This window comes from Aethalodelphis obliquidens, unplaced genomic scaffold (assembly GCF_003676395.1).
Source record: "Aethalodelphis obliquidens isolate GAN/ISIS:26980383/991018 unplaced genomic scaffold, ASM367639v1 scaffold54, whole genome shotgun sequence".
NCBI classification, from domain to species: Eukaryota; Metazoa; Chordata; class Mammalia; order Artiodactyla; family Delphinidae; genus Aethalodelphis; species Aethalodelphis obliquidens.
Genome location: NW_020837998.1, coordinates 963,125 through 981,598, shown reverse-complemented (window position 1 = coordinate 981,598; position 18,474 = coordinate 963,125). Strand labels below are relative to the sequence as shown.

The following is an 18,474-nucleotide window of genomic DNA, read 5'->3' as shown; positions in this document are numbered from 1 at the left end:
CAACATTATCACACTAGACAAATAACAAGATTATGAATAAGTACACTAAGTGTTGCATTCATTTGAGTTTATGAGCATTCAAATGAACTCAAGTACACTGTCACATTATTAAAACACATATTATGCAAATATGCAATCACAGTTGTATGCATTCTACATTGGTCCTTTTAAAGAACCTGAAAAATTAAGGACAAACATGACACACTGACAATCATCCACAAATAAACTTTTAAGCACAGAGAAAGTAAGAAAACTTAAATCATTATACGTAGTTTCCATTTTTCTTATGACAGGAATCCTGGTCTCATGGAGTATAAAACAAAATCAGCAAAAGCATGTTTTCAAAATAGTACATATTAGTTCATTTTATCTGTTTAAATTTTTAATAAAGAATTCTGTTTATTATTTGTCTCTTCCCATTAGGTTATAAACCTTAAAAACCACCTGATGCATAATAGGGACTCAATCAATGGAGAATAAAAATTATGGATGGCTTTAAACCAGATATCAGTGGCTTCTTCTGATTCAAATAGCTAACAATATACTTGCTAACAAATACCAAATTGGCTAACCTGAATTATGATTAGGAGTTAACATGACTTATAGATTAGCCTAACCAGTTTTCTGATGCAGATTCAATCAGAAGAAATTGAAACATAGAAATGAAGTGTAAAGAATGTGAGAGATCTAGTTTGCAGAAAGAAAAAGTGAAGCACAGGAATATTAAAATATGTCCTCCCAGGCACTTTAATCAGAAATGCTAAGTGCTTTCAACACCCATGTATGATAAAAACTCTCCAGAAAGTGAGCAAAGAAAGAACAAACTTCAATATAATAAAGGCTATATGTGACAAACCTTCAGCTAACATCATACTCAACAGTGAAAAGCTGAAAGCATTTCTTCTAAGATCAGCAACAAGACAAGGATGTCTGCTCTTGCCACTTTTATTCAACATAGTTCTGGAAGTCCTAGCCATGGCAAACAGAGAAGAAAACGAAATAAAAGGAATCCAAATTGGAAAAGAAGAAGCAAAACTGTCACTGTTTGCAGATGACATGATACTATACATTTGATACTATACATAGAAAATCTTATAAATGCTACCAGAAAACTACTAGACCTCATCAATGGATTCAGTAAACTGGAAGGATACAAAATGAATACACAGAAATCTGTTCCATTTCTATACACTAACAACAAAAGATCAGAAAGAGAAATTAAAGAAACAGCCCCATATACCATCACATCAAAAAGAATAAAATACATAGGAATAAACCTACCTAAGGAGAAGAAAGACCTGTATTGGAAAACTATAAGATGCTGATGAAAGAAATCGAAGACAACATAAACAGATGGAAAAATATACCATGTTCTTGGATTGGAAGAATGAATATTGGGAAAATGACTATACTACCCAAGGCAATCTACAGATTCAATGCAATCCCTATCAAATTACCAATGGCATTTTTCACAGAACTGGAACAAAAAATCTTGAAATTCATATAGAGACACAAAAGACTCCGAATAACCAAAGCAATCTTGAGAAAGAAAAACGGAGGTGGAGGAATCAGGCTCCCTGACCTCAGACTATACTACAAAGCTATAGTCATCAAAAGAGTATGGTACTGGCACAAAAACAGAAATATAGATCAATGGAACAGCATAGAAAGCCCAGAAATGAACCCATGCACCTATCGTCAATTAATCTATGACAAAGGAGGCAAGACTATACAATGGAGGAAAAACAGTCTCATCAATAAATAGTGCTGGGAGAACTGGACAGCTACATGTAAAAAAATGAAATTAGAACACTCTTTAACACCACACACAAAAATAAACTCAAAATGGCTTAAAGACCTAAATGTGAGACTGTAAAACTCTTAGAGGGAAACATAGGCAGAACACTCTCTGACATAAATCACAGCAATATCTTTTTCAATCCATCCCCCACAGTAATGAAAATAAAAACAAAAAATAAACAAACCTAATTAAACTCAATAGCTTTTGCACAGCAAAGGAAAACATAAACAAAACAAAAAGACAACCACAGAATGAGAGAAAATATTTGCAAATGATGCAACCAACAAAGGATTAGTTTCCAAAATTTACAAAGAGCTCATGTGGCTCAATACTATAAAAACAAACAACCCAATCAACAAATGGGCAGAAGACCTAAATAGACATTTCTCCAAAGAAGACATACAGATGGCCAAGAGGCACATGAAAAGATGTTTAACATCACCAATTATTAGAGAAATGCAAATCAAAACTACAATAAGATATCAACTGACACCAGTCAGAATGGCCATCAGCAAAAATTTACAAACAATAAATGTTGGACAGGGTGTAGAGAAAAGGGAATTCTCTTCCACTGTTGATGGGAATGAAAATTGGTACAGCCACTATGGAGAACAGTGTGGAGTTTCCTTAAAAAACTAAAAATAGAACTACCATATGATCCAGCAATCCCACTCTTATGTATATATCTGGAGAAAACCTTGGTTCGAAAGTATACATGCATCACAATGTTCATTGCAGCACTGTTTACAATAGCCGAGACATGGAAGCAACCTAAATGTTCATCAACAGATGAATGGATAAAGAAGATGAGGTACATATATACAATGGAATATTACTCAGCCATAAAATGAATGAAATAATGCCATTTGCAGCAACATGGATGGACTTGGAGATTATCATACTAAGTGAAGTATGTCAGACAGAGGAAGACAAATATCATATGATATCACTTATATGCGGAATCTAAAAAAAATGATACAACTGAACTTATACACAAAACAGAAACAGACTCACAGTCTTAGAGAAAGAACTTATGGTTGTCACAGGGAAGCATGGGGTGGGGGTGAGGGATAGACTGGGAGTTTGGGACACACATGTACATACTGCTATATTTAAAATAGTTAACCAGCTACCTACTATATAGCACAGGGAACTTTGCTCAATATTCTCTAATAACCAAATGGGAACATATTTTGAAAAAGAATAAAATAAAACCCTTTAAAATAAAAATGTCAAAATATGTGAAATATAAAAAAAGAAATGCTAAGTGTTGGAAATTAAATATGGTTTATGGAGCAAGTCATTCACTAACTTGATATTCTCTATTTCTCATATATTCAAAGCACATACTGCAAGTCCAGCTTCCGAAGGAAATTGTGATTACAGTCTCATGAGCAGCAGTGACAACACAGAGGCATCAGCTTAACACAAACTACACTAAAGGAGACTAGCAGGTGTTTAGAAGGATTCTGAAAACAATATCACAGCACTTTTTAAATTCCAGAGATTTAAAAAAATGATATGAAAACAGGATATGATACGAAAACATTTAAACACATCAATAAGTTTGGTAGATCTTTTTGTGAATATTTGTAAATTTTAATACAACTAAACACATATTTTGGACTTTTTTGTAATGTATTATAATCTCTTACTGTGTATATCAAGTTTCTGATATATATATATATATTTTTTTTTTCTGCAGCTGTGTGTTAAATCACTTGCTTTCCTAGATGACTCTATAATCACATTAGATTGTCTATGCTATGGACTGAAAGCTTGTCTCCCCAAAATTCATGGGTTGAAACTCTAATCCTAAATGTATGTGGTGGTATTTAGAGATGGGGCTTCTGGGAGGTAATAGGTCATAAGGGGGGAAACTTCATGTTGGGATTAGTGCCCTTATAAGAAGAGGCATTGTAGAGCTAGCTTCCTCTCTCTCTCTTCACCTTGTGAGGACACAGCAAGAAGATGACTGTCTGCAAACCAGAAAGAGAGCTCTCACCAGGAACATAATCATAGGCACTTTGGTCTTGGATTTCCCAGCCTCTAGAACTGTGAGAAATTTCTCTTGTTTAAGCCATCTAGTTTATGGTATTTTGTTATAGCTGACCGCCTAAGCTCAGACAATGTAATACACAGCAAAGAGGGTTTTGTGAAGCAAGCTGTTGTGGCTTTCCTTAATTCATAGTGGATTTGTCAGAAAAAATCAAATTCCATAATTATGTCATTTATTTCTAAATGTTAAATGTTAAGTTTTCTGATCATTCAAATTTTGGAAGGACAGTTTACCTCTAAATGGTAAATATAATATAAAAGGTCTGATGACTTCAATGCAAATATTTTGTGAGTAATTACAATGAGTAATACAAATTTAAATACCTGTTTTTTTATGACAAACTACCAGGATAAAAATAATCTGTAAATGTAATAGAGAAAATGTGTTTTTTTAATAGTTCCTGTATGTGACAAGTAGTAGTACATGATAAACTCTCAATTCATAGGTTTGCCCACTGCATGTGATATTTTAATAGATTGAACTTTGAAAACGTGCTTCACCAAGAAGCACATTGAAAACAAATTTCTGTTGAAATATAGATCAACAGAGGTGTGAAATTTCTGTCCATAGAATTGGGTACCACATAGTATCATATTGATAACAGTTCTTAAAAGAAGGGGTGAGGTTTTAACATATGAACACCTAATTTGTCAATTAATTCAATTATTTTTGTTATGCTAGTTCCTGTGAATTATTATTTTAAAACTAATAATGTTACTATCATACAATAGCATCTTTTCAAAAGTAAACAAGAAAAACTTGGCAATTATATTAAAAACTTCTCACTACATATTCACTGAAATCAACTCTGTAAAAAATTTTTTATTTCCTTCTCATCCTCTGATGGAAATCTATTTCAATAGATTTGCAGAGAAATTTATCAAAAGGAATGCAAAATAAATATTTTGTTTTCAACTGACTTTAGTCAAAATAACTATATGAAAGTAGATGTAATTTTCTTCAGCGTAAAATGGTTTCTGCATAATTGCAGGACTTAAATAACCATGTGATCCATGGCAACTTTTACAAAACAGCATCCAATTGTGTTTGTGAAGGTTCTGACTTCCTCTTAAAATAGGTTGCATATGAAATAGACAAATCAGCAATAAACAAAAATATAGCTATATTGCTTTTATACATTAACAATATTTGGATTATTAAAGGAAAAGATAATTATCCTTTCCATTTCAATCGTTATCTCCACCAATAGCCAAATACTAGTCATGAACTCCGTCCCCAAGTGCCTCTTTGATCCAAATTCATCACAAAGCTATCAAAAGTCCCAAACATTCAATCAAAATGTAGCTGATTCATTCTGAGTAATGGTCATTAAGAAAGTAAACAAAGGTACTTCTGAAGAGCCATAATCATGCCTCTATTGAGAGTATTTTTTCATCATTTCAAAGTAAGCATGACAATTCCATTACTATAAATCATGGTTTTTTTCATAATAGAGTTTCCCTGTTTTGTGTGGGGTCACATTTATATAGTAGCAATCCAGTTTCAAAATCATAGGAAACTTATTCCATCTTTTTTTTTTTTTTTTTTTTTTGCGGTACGCGGGCCTCTCACTGTTGTTGCCTCTCCCGTTGCGGAGCACAGGCTCCGGACGCGCAGGCTTAGCGGCCATGGCTCAAGGGCCCAACCACTCCACGTCATGTGGGATCTTCCTGGACTGGGGCACGAACCCGTGTCCCCTGCATCAGCGGGTGGACTCTCAACCACTGCGCCACCAGGGAAGCCCCTACTCCATCATTTAAATAATGTTCATGGGTGATTTTTTGTCTCAAAGACAACTCAGATTCCTGGTTTACGTTCTGATCAAGTATTCAAACAGAGCTCTGATTAGCTGGGGTAGACTAGTTCACTGAGGACCACAATCTTTACAGGAAGTACAATGCCTCTTGGCCATGGAAATACATATGGAGCTTAATAAAAATTTATCAGTTTTCCTTTCCTACAAAGTTATGCTTTAAATTTTCTCTCTTTTTTTTTTTACATCTTTATTGGAGTATAATTGCTTTACAATGGTGTGCTAGTTTCCGCTTTACAGCAAAGTGAATCAGTTATACATATACATATGTTCCCATATCTCTTCCCTCTTGTGTCTCCCTCCCTCCCACCCTCCTTATCCCACCCCTTTAGGTGGTCACAAAGCACCTTGTTGATCTCCCTGTGCTATGCAGCTGCTTCCCACCAGCTATCTATTCTATGTTTGGTAGTGTATATATGTCCATGTGACTCTCTCACTTTGTCACAGCTTACCCTTCCCCCTCCCCATATCCTCAAGTCCATTCTCTAGTAGGTCTGTGTCTTTATTCCTGTCTTACCCCTAGATTCTTCATGACATTTTTTTTCTTAGGTTCCATATATATGTGTTAGCATATGGTATTTGTCTTTCTCTTTCTGACTTACTTCACTCTGTATGACAGACTCTAGGTCCATCCACCTCACTACAAATAACTCAATTTCATTTCTTTTTATGGCTGAGTAATATTCCATTGTATATATGTGCCACATCTTCTTTATCCATTCTTCATTGTTTTAGAAGTCCCACAAACTGGAAGCTAATTTAAAATGGAACAAAAATGTCTAGAATCTCACATTTCTTCTGCCTTCACTTCTTTTACTCCCATGTACATCTATTACAATCATATCAATATTTCAAGGCCCAGCTCAAATCCATCAACTGTAATGCCATTTGTGATTCCTGCTCCCTCTTTCTTCAATCTAGGTTTGATCTCTCCCTCCTCTAAATTCTGGTAATACTTGGTTATTCTCTATGCTATCCATCACAGTCTTATGTAAGTTAAATGGTACTTGTTGTTTGTCTTAAATTTAGTTTGTGAGTCCTGGAAGTCAGGAATTATGTCCTATTCATATCCTATATTTCTCCCTCTGTGATGTGTAAATATCAAGAGAATAATATTTGTTGAATAAATGGAGGAACAAAGGAACAAATCAAGGGTTGCCCGGATTAGCTACTCTTTTGATCCTATATACCCTTATATTATCTCCTCAACAAAAGGAAAAATATATTAAAGAGCTTAGTTCACATGTTACTTGGAGGGCAGAGAGACCATGTGCCAAACTAATAGGAGACATAAGGAGGATTATAAAATATTATTTGTGTTTCATTACCCATTTATCCTGAAATTTTGAAAAAAATTATTCTAGAATATGATGATAATGATATAAATTATGATAAGTGTTTATTTAATGTTTCACAGTTTTAAACTATATTTTACTCATATTATCTCCAGACAGCCAATGAAATAAGTGGTATAGATTATTACTATCACCTATATTTTACAGTTGTGGAAACAAGTTCAGGAGGGTTAATTGTCATATCCAAGGTCATTCAACTATTAATTGGCAGAATAAGAATTGAAATTCAGGTCTTTCTGACTATAAGCCTTGTATGGTATATACTACTCCACAACCGCATCACAAACACCAAAAAGATGCAGTGGTTACTTTGTCTCACACCAGCAATGGGAATAGATTTTGCACATTCTTCTACTCTGTCCTTAGCTGGGCACACCTGCCACACACTGTTCTTATGAATGCAAGACAGGAAGCTAGAAGTAAAGGTCATATCTGTGGTCATTTAATGAAAACAAACAACAACAATAACAAAAATAAAAAACAAAAAACACCTTAGCAGGCTTAGTCAGAAATCAAACTCATCAATACTTTATGCTAGGCAACTGAGTCAATGAGCTGTGTGTTTTTACTGAAGATCTAGTGGTATTGCTATTATTTTATCAACATTTACATGTAATTAACACCTTTGTCCTCTTCTAAATCATGATTCTTACCTTTATAACTGAGGCCCCAGCTCTGGAGAGTGGACTGTGAATCTGGGCTGCAGCAGCCATGTTGGCAATAGTATTGAGATGGTTCATCTGATTCATTGCCATGGCAACTGATGCAGGAGGTAAGCTGACTGGAAGTAGGGGATGAGGCATCATCATAAATGGCAGATCCAGTCCTAAAAGAGACAGCACATGTTAAATTATTACATTAGTTACATTGTTTGGACAAAGGGAAATCACATCAAAATTGATCCTATAAAATAGTAAAAAAAAATCTATATTTCACTCTTGTTGAATTTTTTTAAATGAATTTTTAATATATCCTAGTATCTCTTTGAGAAATTACTAGTACTTATGGCATTTAACATTGTTTTATAATTTAAAAATATTCCTATATCCACAGACTTTTATTTAACAATATTCCTTGTTCATGCTCTCACTCCCAAAATAGTTTCAAGGTTCAAACTTTTTTACTTATAAAAACAAACAAAAATCTTTCAGCTGAACATCACTTTGTTTAACAAAAAGAAGTAACTTTCTTTTTAAACATTATAATGTACTGATGTGTAGATAGTTTCTAGCTTAACTCTTTCTTTAGGAGACATAATAGTGGCGCTGGTATGATAAGATATAGATTCTCTAGGCTTCAGAATTATTGAAGAAAATAAGATTTGGAATATGTCCTACTCTTTTAGTTATAAATCTCTAAAATGAATGTGTATAGCTCTAATTTGGAACCTTTGTCTGTAAGGAATAACTCCCCTACCAAAATATCAGCCTGTTTTCCAGTTTAATAACAAATACCAATATCTTTGAGTAGCGTCAAGAATTCCATTTGTTTTCTTATGCAATGTGAAATATTTCTCACATATTTTGAATTTCTTAATATCTTTCAAGTACTATCCACATTACACTTGTGGTAGCCACAGATATGTCATCACGAAAATGGTAACAAATTAAAATAGTTGTCTACTTTCCCCTTATAAGGTTGGGATTTGTGAAGAAATACCTTTGAGCAGAGGATAAGGAAAGTTAGCCTAACATTACGGATGTTAACATGACTACAATAAGTAAACCATAGCACTTTATAATGTATTTTAAACTATTATCTTGATCTTGCCTTCTTTTGGACATGAGCCCAGAAACTATCAATCTTTAACAGATGTTCTAAAACATGCTTGCCTAAAATTTTCCTAAATTGTTACAGACTATTAACATTCTACTATGGGCAATGTTTGTGTTTGTCTTGCACACAATTATCAACTGTTAATAACATCTCTTTTTCCTCTTTGCCATCCCCTCAATTTTTCTTGCTTCCCATATCACAACAGCAAGTGTACAACGATGAATCTATAGGAAATATATTCACAGGCCCCTTAAATATCTTTCCTCAAAACAACAGTAACAGTAATACAAACACTTTACACACATATTTTTAGGACAAAAAGGAGGCTAGAAGGAAGAAACATTGTGAATTGATTTGAAGTCCATCTCCTGGGTTCAACAATAATGGTTGAATTAAAGTCATTAACAAAACAATTTCAAAAGCAGCACAATAAAACAAACTTCCGGATATAACAGGTCTCATACATTAAAGTGGTTATCTCTATTAAAGAAACTTGTAAATAAAGAATACAACCATCACCAATATTTCTGATAAAGATAGCTACAAAATGCACTGTTATCAGAATTACACAAGGATAATAAAAAAGCTAGAAACAAATTTTGCATGGAACCCCAGAAGGGAAACATATTCTATACTTCCTATGACTCCAAATCCCCAAAGAATATTGATAAAGTATTTTAAACTTTTCCCCATCACTTCACTTATGACTCAGTCTCTGAATCCTTTTTAGGAGCAATCTATCAAAACATACTTTTCAGATGTGAAACCTTTTTCCTGTGATTATTACTTTAAAGCCTGAACACAACGTAAACACTGAATTCAAAATGGATTTCTGCACCCCATTTTAAATTGGTTTATTTTCAGTTAAGCTTTCAAAATTACTTAGATATATATGCATTTTATACGTTAACCATCATACAGCTTTGCTATAATGATAGGATATTCCATAACATAAATTAATCACTATTTATCTTCCCCTAAGAACCTTCACTTTATGCTCCATATAATAGCAACCATCAATAACATACATAGATTTCTATATAAGCTTCTCATTTACCACAAACCCAAGATAATTATAGACTTCCAATTCTTCTTTATGTACTCAGTATTTTAATAGAAAATTGATCAAACCGTAGATGAAAAGTAGCCATCAGTGCCTCCATTTACCTCTCAAATAAACTTTTGTTCAGTTTACATTTCCCTTAGCAGTATAATAATCTTTCCTCATTCTCCAAAATTTTCCAGCATCATTCAGATACCATCTGGCAGTATCAAGTCATATGCCTACTTAAAGTCCAATTGACATGCAAACTAAATGCAAACCACAAACAGAATTTAACAGCTCATTGACAGTTTTAAAATACAATTCATCAAACATTTCAAATAACCATGAAGTGCTTAAAAGTCACAATTTCATATCATGACCTACAATAACTAACCATGAATTGACTATAGTACCCTGGAATTTAAGCTAATATTTATATTACAGGCAAGTTTAACAGTGACCCCAGTTGAGCTGCACATGCAAAGCATATGCAAATACTGAATTATTTAAGTCAATCTTTTCCCAAAGCTGGAAACATTAAGAGCCATCAATAGTATACAACACTCCAGCAATCTGGCTCATTTAGTCACATGTCAGAAATGTACAGCAACTTTTAATAGAATGGTAATGAAGACAAACTCTTTTTAAATATCACCAAAATGAATTTTTCTTTCCTGTCAACCACAAGGACATCAGGCAGACGACTATAAGCACTCTTTCTAATGCATCTTGGTATTCTGGCAACTCCTATAACTTTTATGTAAGTGCATGGCACCACCTCCTCGCAGCCATTAAGGTTACAAACTTCAATAATACTCTAATCTTCCCTCTAAAATATCACATTCATTTGGTTTCCAAGTCATGTTTTCCTCTGTGATATATTGCATTCTACAGTCAGGCACTAATCCCACCATGCTTAGAAGGTAACCTGTCTTCCTGGTTTTCCTATGCCATTTAATTTGCCTTTCCACTCCAATTTTTAGACTTTCAGTGGCTACTCACTGTCTCTAGAATAAAATATAAGCTCTTTGGTTTCATGTGAACATACCTTTCTAGCTTTGATATCTCACTATATCTCTCTGTGTATGCTCTACTCTAGCCCCTCTGGACTAGTTGTAGCTCTCTGCAATTTTAACTTACCTTAGCCTTCACTTTTGTTGATGCCTCTCTCTGGAATCTACCACTCTAACACATTTATTTGGGTATGGTAAAAGTCCTCCTCCTCTTTTTCATCAATGGACTTTAATTTTAGAGCAGTTTTAGGTTTACAGAAAAAAAAATGAGCAGAATTTACAGAGAATTTCCATATACTTCCCCTCCACCAGCAGTTTCCCCTCTAAGTAACATCATGGATTAGTGAGGTACACTTGCTACAATGGATGAATCAATATTGATACATTATTATTAACTACTGTCCATAATGTGCAATAGGGTTCATTCTTTGCGTTGCAAATTCTAAGGATTTTCACAAATGCACAGTATCATGTATCTACCATTACAGTATAATACAGAATAGTTAGTTTAACTGGCCTTAAAAATCCCCTCTGCTCCATCTATTCACCCCTCCTCTTACACGTGGCTTTTAATGTCTCTATAGATTTGCCTTTTCCTGAATGCCATATAAGTGGACTCATACAGTATTTGTTTTTTTCAGACTGGCTTTGTTTCTCTTAGAAATATGCACTAGTCTTTTCCAGGCATCACAACTCATTTGTTTTTATTGCTAACTATTCTTCCATGGCATGGATATACCACAGTTTGTTTACTCATTCAGCTATTGAAGGACACTGTGGTTTGCTTCCAACTTTTAGCAATTATGAATAGGGTTGCTATAAACATTGGTATGTAGATATTTGTGTGGACATAAATTTTCAATTCATTTGATAAACAAGGGAGACTCAGTTTAGCTTTGTGAGAAACTGTCAAATGCTTTCCAATATGGCTGTCCCATATTGCATTCCCACCAGCAATGAATGAGAGCTCCTCTTGCTCCAAATCCATACCAGCAATTAATGTTGATGAAGTTTTGGATTTTAGCCATTCCAATAGGTGTGCAGGGGTATCTCATTTATTTTAATCTGAAACACCCTAATAGCATATGATGTTGAGTATATTTTCATATGATTATTTGTCATCTGTATATCTTATTTGATGAGGTGTCTGTTCAGGTCTTTGACCCATTTTTAATTAGGCTATTTCTTTTTTTAAAATTGAAATATAATTGACTTACAATGTTATATTAGCTTCAGGTGTACACTTGATGATTCGATACTTTTATAGATTATGCACCATACAAAGTTATTATAAAATATTGGCTCTATTCCCTGTGTTGTTCATTACATCCCTAAGATCTATCTGTTTTATAACCTGTAGTTTGTACCTCTTAATCCCCATTACCTATTTTACCCTTCCCCCAACACCTGCCCCTTGTGGTAACAACTAGTTTGTTCTCTGAATCTGTGAGTCTGTATATGTTTTGTAGTATTTGTTAATTTGATTTGTTTTTTAAATTCTGCATATAAGTGAAAACATACAGTATTTGTCTTTCTCTGTCTGACATTTCTCTAAGCATAATACCCTCCAGGTCCATCCACATTGTTGCATATGGCAAGATTTCAAGTGCTGAGTAATATTCAGCACTTGAAATGGCAAGATCTCAAGTGCTGAGTAATATTTCACCTCTTCTTTAACCATTCATCAGTTGTAGACATTTAGGTGGCTTCCATTATCTTGGCTACTATAAATAATGCTGCTATGAACAGTTAAGTACATATTTTTTCTTTCAAATTAGTATTTTTGGTTTCCTCAGATAAATACCCAGGAGTGGAACTGCTGGATGGTATGGTCGTTCTATTTTCAATTTTTTGAGGAATGTCCATATCATTTTACATAGTGGCTACACCAATTAACATTCCATCAACAGTGCATGAGGGTTCCTTTTCTCCAAATCCTTGCCAATATTTGTTACTTCTTATCTTTTTGACAGGCATGAGGTGAGATCTCATTTTGGTTTTGATTTGCATTTCCCTGATGATTAGTGATGTTGAGCATACTTTCATGCATCTGTTGGCCACCTGCATGTCTTCTTCGGAAAAATGTCTATTCAAGTCCACTGCCCATTTTTTAATCAGGTGATTTTTTGATGTTGAGCTGAATGAGTCCTTTGTATGTTTTGGATATTAATGCCTTATCAGATATATCTTATATAAATATCTTCTCCCATTCAGTAGGCAGACTTTTCTTTTATTAATAGTTTCCTTCACTGTGCAGAAGTTTTTTAGTTTTAGGTAGTCACAATTGATTATTTTTGCTTTTGTTTCTCTTGCCTGAGGACACATATCCAAAAATATATTGCTAAGATTGATGTCAAAGAACTTACTGCCTATGATTTTTTATAAGAGTTTTATGTTTCAGGTTTTACTTTTAAGTCTTTAATCTGTTTTGAGTTTATTTTTGTATATTGTGTGAGAAAGTAGTCCAGTTTGATTCTTTTCCATGTAACTGTCCAGTTTCCCAACACCATTTACTGAAGAGGCTGTCTTTTTCCCATTGTAAACTTTGCCTCCTTTGCCAGAGATTTATTGACCATGTGAGTCTCGGATCATATCTGGGCTCCCTATTCTGTTTCATTAATCTATGTGTCTGTTCTTGTGCCAGTACCATACTGTTTGGATTACTGTAGCTTTGAAGTACATCTTGGAATCAGGGAGCATGACACCTCCAGCTTTGTTTTTCTTTCTCAAGATTGTTTTGGGGTCTTTTGTGTTTCCATATAAATTTTAGAATTATTTGTTCTAGTTCTGTGAAAAATGCCATGGGTATTTTGATAGAGTCTGCATTGAATCTGTAGATTGCCTTGGGTAGTATGGTCATTTTAACAATATTAATTTTTCCAATCCATGAGCGTAGCGTTTCCTTCTATTTGTTTGTATCATCTTCAATTTCTTTCATCAATATCTTACAGTTTCCTGAGTACAAAACTTTTAACTTCTTGGTTTGGCTTATTCCTAGGTATTTCATTCTTTTTAATGCAATTGCAAATGAAATTGTTTTCTTAACTTCTCTTTCAGATAGTTCATTGTTAGTGTATATAAATGCAATAGATTTCTGTATATTAATTTTGTTTCCTACAAATTTACTGAATTTGTTTTTTAGCTCTAATAGTTTTGGGTGGTATCTTTAGAGTGTTCTCTATATAGTATCACATCATTTACAAACTGAGTTTTTACTTCCCTTCCAATTTGGGTTCCTTTTATTTATTTTTTCTTATCTGATTGCTGTAACTAGAACGATCTTGAATAAAAGTGGCAAGAGTGGGTATCTTTGTCTTGTTCCTGACCTTAGATGAAGTGTTATGAGCTTTTCACCATTGTGTACTCTGTTGGATGTAGGTTTGTAATATATGGCCTTCATTATGTTGAGATATCTTCCCTCTATACCAATATTATTAAGAGTTTTTAATCATAAATGGATGTTGGATTTTATCAAAAGCTTTTTCTGCATCTATTGAGATGATTTTTATCTTTTGTTTTGCTAATGTGGTGTATTATGTTGACTGAGTTTCAGATATTGAGCCATCCTTGTATCCCTGTAATAAATTCCACTTGATCGTGGTATATGATCTTTTTAATCAATTGCTGATTCAGTTTGCTAATATTTTGTTGAGAATTTTTGCATCTATGTTCAACAGTGATATTGGCCTCTAATTTTATTTTTTGTGGTGTCTTTGTCTGATTTTGGTATAAGTGTGACATTGGCTTCATGGAATTAGTTTGGAAGCATTCCTTCCTTTTCAATATTTTGGAATAGTTTGAGAATGATAGGCATTCACTCTTCTTTAAATGTATGGTAGAATTCACCTGTGAAGCCATCTGGTACTGGACTTCTATTTGTTGGGAGTTTTTCTATTATTAATTTGATTTCCTTACTGGTCATATTTTCTATTTCTTTCAGAGTCAATCCTGGGAGATTGTACATTTCTAGAAATTTTTCCATTTCTTCTAGGCTGTCCATTTTATTGACATGTAATTGTTTGAGGTAAACTCTTAGGATCCTTTGTATTTCTGTGATATTGGTTTAAATTCTCCTTTTTCATTGTTGATTTTATTTAGTTGGGTCTTCTCTCTTTTTTTCTTCATGGGTCTGCCTAAAGATTTAACAATGTTGTTTACCTTTTAACAGAACCAACTCTTAGTTTCCTTGATCTTTACTATTTTTGTCTCTATATCATTTACTTCTGCTCTGATCTTTATTATTTCTTTCTTTCTACTAACTTTGGGTTTTTTTTCTAGTTCCTTTATGTGTAAGGTTAAGTTGTTTAGGATTTTTCTTCTTTCCAGGAATGGACTTATATCACTATAAACAACCCTCTTAGAATTGCTTTTGTTTTCCATAGATTTTGATTTTTTTTCCATTTCCATTTGTCTCCAGGTATTTTTAATTTCCTCTTTGAATTTCTTAGTGACACATTGATTGTTCAATAGCATATTGTGTAGCCTCCACATTTTTGTGTTCTTGCAGTTCATTTCATTATGGCTGATTTCTAGTCTCATAGCGTTGTGGTGGGAAAAGATGCTTGATATGATTTCAACCTTGCTAAATTTATTGGGACTTGTTTGTGGCCCAGCATGTGATCTATCCTGGAAACTGTTCCATGTGCACTTGAAAAGAACGTTATTCTGCAGGTTTTGGATGGCATGTTCTATGTATGTATCTTTTAATTCCATCTGATCTAATGTGTCATTTAAGGCCAAGGTTTCCTTATTGATTTTTGTCTGAGTGATAGATCCACTGATGTAAATGGGGTGTAAATGTCACTTACTATTATTTTGTTACTGTCAATTTCTCCCTTTATGTTTGATAGTATTTGCTATGTATTTGGGTGCTCTTATATTGAGTTCACATATATTTATAATTGTTATATCTACTTGTTGGATTGATCCTTTTATAATTATGTAATGCCCTTCTTTATCTTGCTACAGTCTTTGTTTTAAAGTCTGTGTTGTCTGATATAAGTATTGCTATCCCAGCTTTCTTCATTTCCATCTGCATGAAGTACCTTTCCCCATTCTCTCAGTTTCAGTCTGTATGTGTCTTTAGATCTGAAGTGAGTCTCTTATAAGCAGCATATGTATGAGTCTTGTTTTTTAATCAATATAACCAAACCTGTTTCTCTTGGTTGGAATATTTAGTCCATTTACATTTAAAGTAATTATTGATAGATATGTACTTACTGTCATTTTGTTTTCTGATTGTTTTTGAAGTTCTCTTTTGTTCCTTTCTTACCTTTTGCTCTCTTCCCTTGTGATTTGATGACTATCTTTAATGTTATATTTGAACACTTTCTCCTTTTGTGTGTGTATCTATTATAGGTTTTTGGTTTGTCTTTACCATGTGGTTCATATATTAAGTGGATGATCTCTTAAGTTCAAACAGATTCTAACAACCCTGCATTTTATTCTCCATCCTTCACAGGTAATGTTTTTGATGTCATATTTTACTTTTTTTTTGTTTTGTATATCACTTAACTACTTATTGTGGATATAGATGATTTTACTACTTTTATCTTTTAACCTTACTACCAGCTTTTAAGTGGTTTATCTACTACCTTTCCTGTATGTTTGCCTTTACCAATGAGACATTTCCTTTCATAATTTTTATATTTCTAGTTGTGGTCTTTCCCACTTAAAGGAGTTCTTTTAACATTTCTTGCAAAGCAGTTTTAGTGGTGCTGAACTCTTTAGTTTTTGCTTGTCTGTAAAACTATCTCTCCTTCAAATATGAACGACAGCCTTACCAGATTGTTTATTCTTGGTTGTAGGGTTTTGCCATTAATCACTTTCATCATGCCAGTCATTTCTGGCCTGCAAAGTTTCTGCTGATAAGGGTCTGATTGTTTTATGGAAGTTCCCTTCAAGTTAACCAGCTGCTTGCATATTACTGTTTTTAAGATTTTCTCTTTATTTTTTGTCATTTTAATTATAATTTGTCTTGGTGTGGATCTGTTTGGTTTCACCTTGTCTGGAACTATCTGTGCTTCCTCGACCTGGATGTCCATTTCCTTTCCCAGGGTAGGGAAGTTTTCAGCTATTATTTATTCAAATAAATTCTCTGCCCTCTCTTTTCCTCCTGCCCCCCCCCCCAGCATGCTGATGTTAGAATGCTTGATGTTGTCCCAGATGTCTTCTAAACTGTTCTCATTTTTTAAAATTATTTTCCTTTTTTCTGTTCAGCTTGACTGATTTCCACTACTCTGTCTTCCATTTTGCCAATGCATTCCTCTGTATCATCTAATCTACTATTGATCCCTTCTAGTGCATTTTTTTATTTAGGTTATTGTATTCTTCATTTCTGTTTAGTTCTCCTTTATATTTTCTAACTATTTGTAAAGCTTCTCACTGTGATCATCTATTCTTCTCCTGACTTCATTGAGCATCTTTATGATTATTAAGTTGAACTCTTTATTGGGTAGATTGCTTGTTTCCACTTTGCTATGTTCTTCTTCTGTGGTTTTGTCTTGTTTCTCTGTTTGGAACACATTCCTCTGTCTCCTCACTTTGCCTAATTTTCTATGTATATTTCTATGTATTAAGTAGGTTGGTTACATTTCCTGATTTTGGAAAATTGGCCTTTTATAGGAGACGTCCTATGGGGCACAGCAGCATAAACCTTCTGGTTGGCAGAACTATGTGCTCTAGGAGTGACTTCTGTGTGGGCTGCATGAGCCCTTCTGTTGTGATGGGTTCAACTACTATGGGCACACTGGTAGGTGAGGTTAGTCACCAGCCCATTTGGCTGCCAGGCCTTTCCTTGTGCAATGGCTTCAAGCTCACTGGTGTGTAGGGCTGGGCTGGCTGCACTGCTCAGGCAGTCCCAGGGATTGTGCCAGCCCACTGGTGGGAGGGTGGTTCTCAGCATGGTTGGCTCCTGAGTTTTCTTATCTACTGTGTCTCCATTATTTTTACTTTTTGCTGTTGCTGCTTTTGCTTTTTTTTTGCTTTTCTTTTACTTGATACCTGATTACACAAGAAGTATTTTGAGTACAAGCAAAATCATCAATAACCCAGGTCACTAATATTCATAGGCCAGTCTATGTCTTTAATTGGTGTATTTAGACCAATCATATTTAAAGTGATTATGATAGTTGGATAGGTAGCTATCATATTTGTTACTGTTTTCTATTCATGTCCTTGTTTTTTCTTTTTTTTAAGTCTTGTCTTCCACTCTTTTGTTGTTTTCTCTGGTGTTAACTGACCATTTTATATGACTCATTTTTCTCTCCTCTTTTATCATGTTAATTATACTTATTTAAAAAAAAAATAAGTGATTTCCCTGGAGTTTGTAATATACATTTTACAACTTATTTAAATCTGCTTTCAAATGACACTAAGCCATTTCATGGGTGGTGAAGTTACCTTATAGCAGAGTATTTCCAATTCCTCCCTCCTGTCCTTTATAATATCACTGTCATTTATATCACTTATTCACTTATCCATAAAGTATAATCACCCAATATATCATTGTTATTGTTATTTGGAACAGTTTATTTGTTCGATTAAGAATATATATATATACACACACACACACACACACACACACACACACACACACACACACACACACACA

General features: G+C 34.0%; 1 protein-coding gene across 1 annotated transcript in view; it reads right to left on the bottom strand.

Moving 5' to 3' along the window:
- DACH2 (dachshund family transcription factor 2) overlaps window positions 1–18,474 on the bottom strand; it is a 644,364-nt gene that overhangs the window by 161,418 nt on the left and 464,472 nt on the right. Inside the window, exon 6 of the mRNA XM_027086062.1 lies at window positions 7,682–7,854. Within this exon, the coding sequence (XP_026941863.1) occupies window positions 7,682–7,854 (173 nt within the window). The remainder of the gene's footprint in view (window positions 1–7,681; window positions 7,855–18,474) is intronic.